At 37.8% G+C, this 2,797-nt stretch overlaps 1 protein-coding gene across 1 annotated transcript; it reads right to left on the minus strand.

The window, feature by feature from the left end:
• Positions 1–467: 467 nt before the first annotated feature.
• Positions 468–2,585, minus strand: LOC106758720 (sucrose transport protein SUC8-like). Its single transcript, XM_014641691.2, has 4 exons — positions 1,349–2,585; positions 1,184–1,247; positions 993–1,036; positions 468–855 (listed from the first exon to the last, which is right to left on the minus strand). Exons 1-4 carry the CDS (start codon positions 2,543–2,545, stop codon positions 673–675), a joined length of 1,488 nt encoding a protein of 495 aa, XP_014497177.1. The 5' UTR covers positions 2,546–2,585; the 3' UTR covers positions 468–672.
• Positions 2,586–2,797: the final 212 nt, after the last annotated feature.

Genomic DNA, 2,797 nt, shown 5'->3' on the forward strand with positions numbered 1-2,797 from the left:
ACACACTTTGAAACACCTTTTAAGGAAAAATAGTGATGAAGCACAAACTCTAAAACAGACAATATTTCAGACGAGGAGTGATTGACCTTAAAAATGTCACCCAAGAGACTTAGATGTTTTAAAGATTATGTTGTTTACAATAAAAAAATATAAAATATGTAAGTACTAATATCATTTTTTAAATTGAATTTACATAAATTCAAATATATGAAACAAATCTATGAAGCAATTATTTGTGTGTAAGAAAGAAAATATTTCAGTGTTGAATTAACGTAGATAGATTATTTTTAATTATTATCATTTTTGTTTGGAAATATTAATATAATTTAATTTAGGTAGAATAAAACGATGGATTTTTTTTCTAACTAAGAGATTAACCATTTAAATAACACTTAAGTAAAGAAAAAGAAAAACAATACGCACATTTCACTTTTAACATTTTAATTCTAGTAATAAAGAAAAAATCTCGTTTATTGATTAAAGTTGATGATGTTTTTCGGACAAAATTTTTTGTAACTCTCACACCTAAGTACATAAAGAAAATGGATAACTTGAATAAGCTATGATAGCTATGGAAACCTTTCAAGGATCTAAACGCTAATTTCTTGAGCACATGCACCATCTTCGAATCCTAATACTCTTCCTCTTGCTTGGCATGTCGAGATCTAGCCATTAATGAAAACTACCCATGTTGAGGCTGGACATCTTGGCTTCATCTTCTTTTTTGGGGTTTGGAAGTATAACAATTGCAAGTACGGCACTTATGGCGGCCGCTGCGGCTCCCAACACGAATGCCGGCAAGTTGCCACCACCAAACAAAGCATCCCATGGTCCACTGATTGCTGATACAATCATCTGTGCAAATCAAATATATAACTGTTTATTAGGGTTCGTAGGTCCAAGGAACTTGTATATGTTGTATTCTAGGATAGTTGAAATAGTTATGACAGAATATAATTAGATGAGAATGTATGAAGTAAATGGATTCTAACCTGAGGAATCACAATTGAAACATTCAGAAGACCCAAAGATAATCCTGAAAGTTTTGAAGCAAACAAAAAGGTTACACATTTTTTTATTTAGGCTTAAACATTTACTAACAGCTTCGGTTCACCTTAAAATTAAAAAATTAAAGCTAAAATTAAAAAAAAAATAAAAAAAAAAATGGTAACTTTGTATATACCTTGTCCTGCACCTGAGCTGTTAGAATAGATAGAAGCCAGAGCAAAGGGAACACTGTATGTAACCTGTATACAGAAAAAGTATTAATAATTGGATAGAAATTAAAAGTATTTTTTAAATTGTTGAGAAAATCCTTAAAAGTTGTTTCAAAAGATAGAAAACTTACCGCAAGAGGAATACCAAGGACGCAGAAGAATGCTAAGGATCCTACTTTCACATCCATGGAAGGGTTTCCAATGAGAGCAGGGTTTTTGGCACGTTCTCGCTCAGCGACTCTTGTGATAAGCACAGTCGCTGCTAAGCAAATTGCTAGAATAACATTAACGATTGCCCACAACCACTTGACTCCACCAACCAAGCGACCCAATGGTTCTACACCCAAAGACGCCACAGCCAACACCACTGAATTCAACATGAGCCCCAAAGAACCAGCATGCACACCATTATCGTATGCCTTCTGACCCACATCACCGCCGTACACCTCACGACCCATCCAATCAGTGTCGAACAACACATAAGGGAACCACGCAATCCATGTGATAGCTGTCACTAGCATCAACATCCACATTGGCTTCTCAAGTTCTCTGAATGCAACACAACACTCTCCGTAGAAGCACGAAACTTGTGTCTGCCCATCTTCTATCTTCGACTCCTTAGGTGCCGGTGTGAACTTAGGGTCGTTCACGCAAGTGAGAACGGTAATGCACAAAGCAAGAAGAAGAATGATTGAGAAGAAGAAGCAACTCTTTAGGTTTGCACAGAATACGTTGCATGCCTCGGTTTGAGTGAAAGGGAAGATCTTGTGGAGATCGTTATAGGATCCTGCTGCATAGCCCAGGACGTTGCCCACGGCCATGAAAAATGAGAAGAATGCGTTGGCGGTTCTCGTTTTTTTTGGATCGCCGGCAGCCAAGTCACCAAGGAAGGCACGACATGGTCCCTGGAGCATGTTGTTGGCAACATCTAAGATCCAAAAGCCGACGACGAAGATGGCAACGGCTCGTGGACGGGTTGTCTTTGTTATGTCATCGCCGGCCATGTGTCCTATATCGGAAGCATAGCCAATAAGGATAATGGCGATTGCGACAGCTATTGCACCGGCAAGGATAAATGGACGGCGACGGCCAAAGGAAGATTGGCAATGGTCACTGCTGTAGCCTACAATAGGTTGAACTAGGAGGCCAGAGATGGGGCCACAAAGCCATATGAAGGAAGCCCAAACGTGTGGAACTCCTAGGGTTTGTACATATGGTGTGAGGAGGGAGAGTTGTAGAGCCCATCCAAATTGTATACCGGCGGCGATGGATGACACTGCCACCATTTTTCTCAGAGGACTCGGTTCTTGTTTTACTTGCTCCTCCATTATTACAACTTTATTAAAGTATTTTATTACTTTAAATTACAATGCAACAACTCTTGCTCAACAAACATTAGTAACTATCACATTTATATACTGCTTGTTACTTTTAATTTTAGAACTACAAAAATTTTACTTTTTTTGTTACCTAAAGTTTCTAATCTTGAACTAGTCTCCTTTCCTATTTTTGTTTTTCAAATGGACAGATAGAATAACATTTATGTTCAAGCCCATAATATCTCGATCTTGATGAATGTT

Source organism: Vigna radiata, chromosome 1 (genome assembly GCF_000741045.1).
Source record: "Vigna radiata var. radiata cultivar VC1973A chromosome 1, Vradiata_ver6, whole genome shotgun sequence".
In the NCBI taxonomy this organism is placed as follows: Eukaryota; Viridiplantae; Streptophyta; class Magnoliopsida; order Fabales; family Fabaceae; genus Vigna; species Vigna radiata.

Coding starts and splice junctions, on each gene's coding strand:
- LOC106758720 (XM_014641691.2), bottom strand. CDS start 2,545: ATGGAGGAGCAAGTAAAACAAGAACCGAGTCCTCTGAGAAAAATGGTG. Junction 1,037..1,183: donor CAGCTCAGGTGCAGGACAAG/GTATATACAAAG, acceptor CAAAACTTTCAG/GATTATCTTTGGGTCTTCTG. Junction 856..992: donor TTTCAATTGTGATTCCTCAG/GTTAGAATCCAT, acceptor TGATTTGCACAG/ATGATTGTATCAGCAATCAG.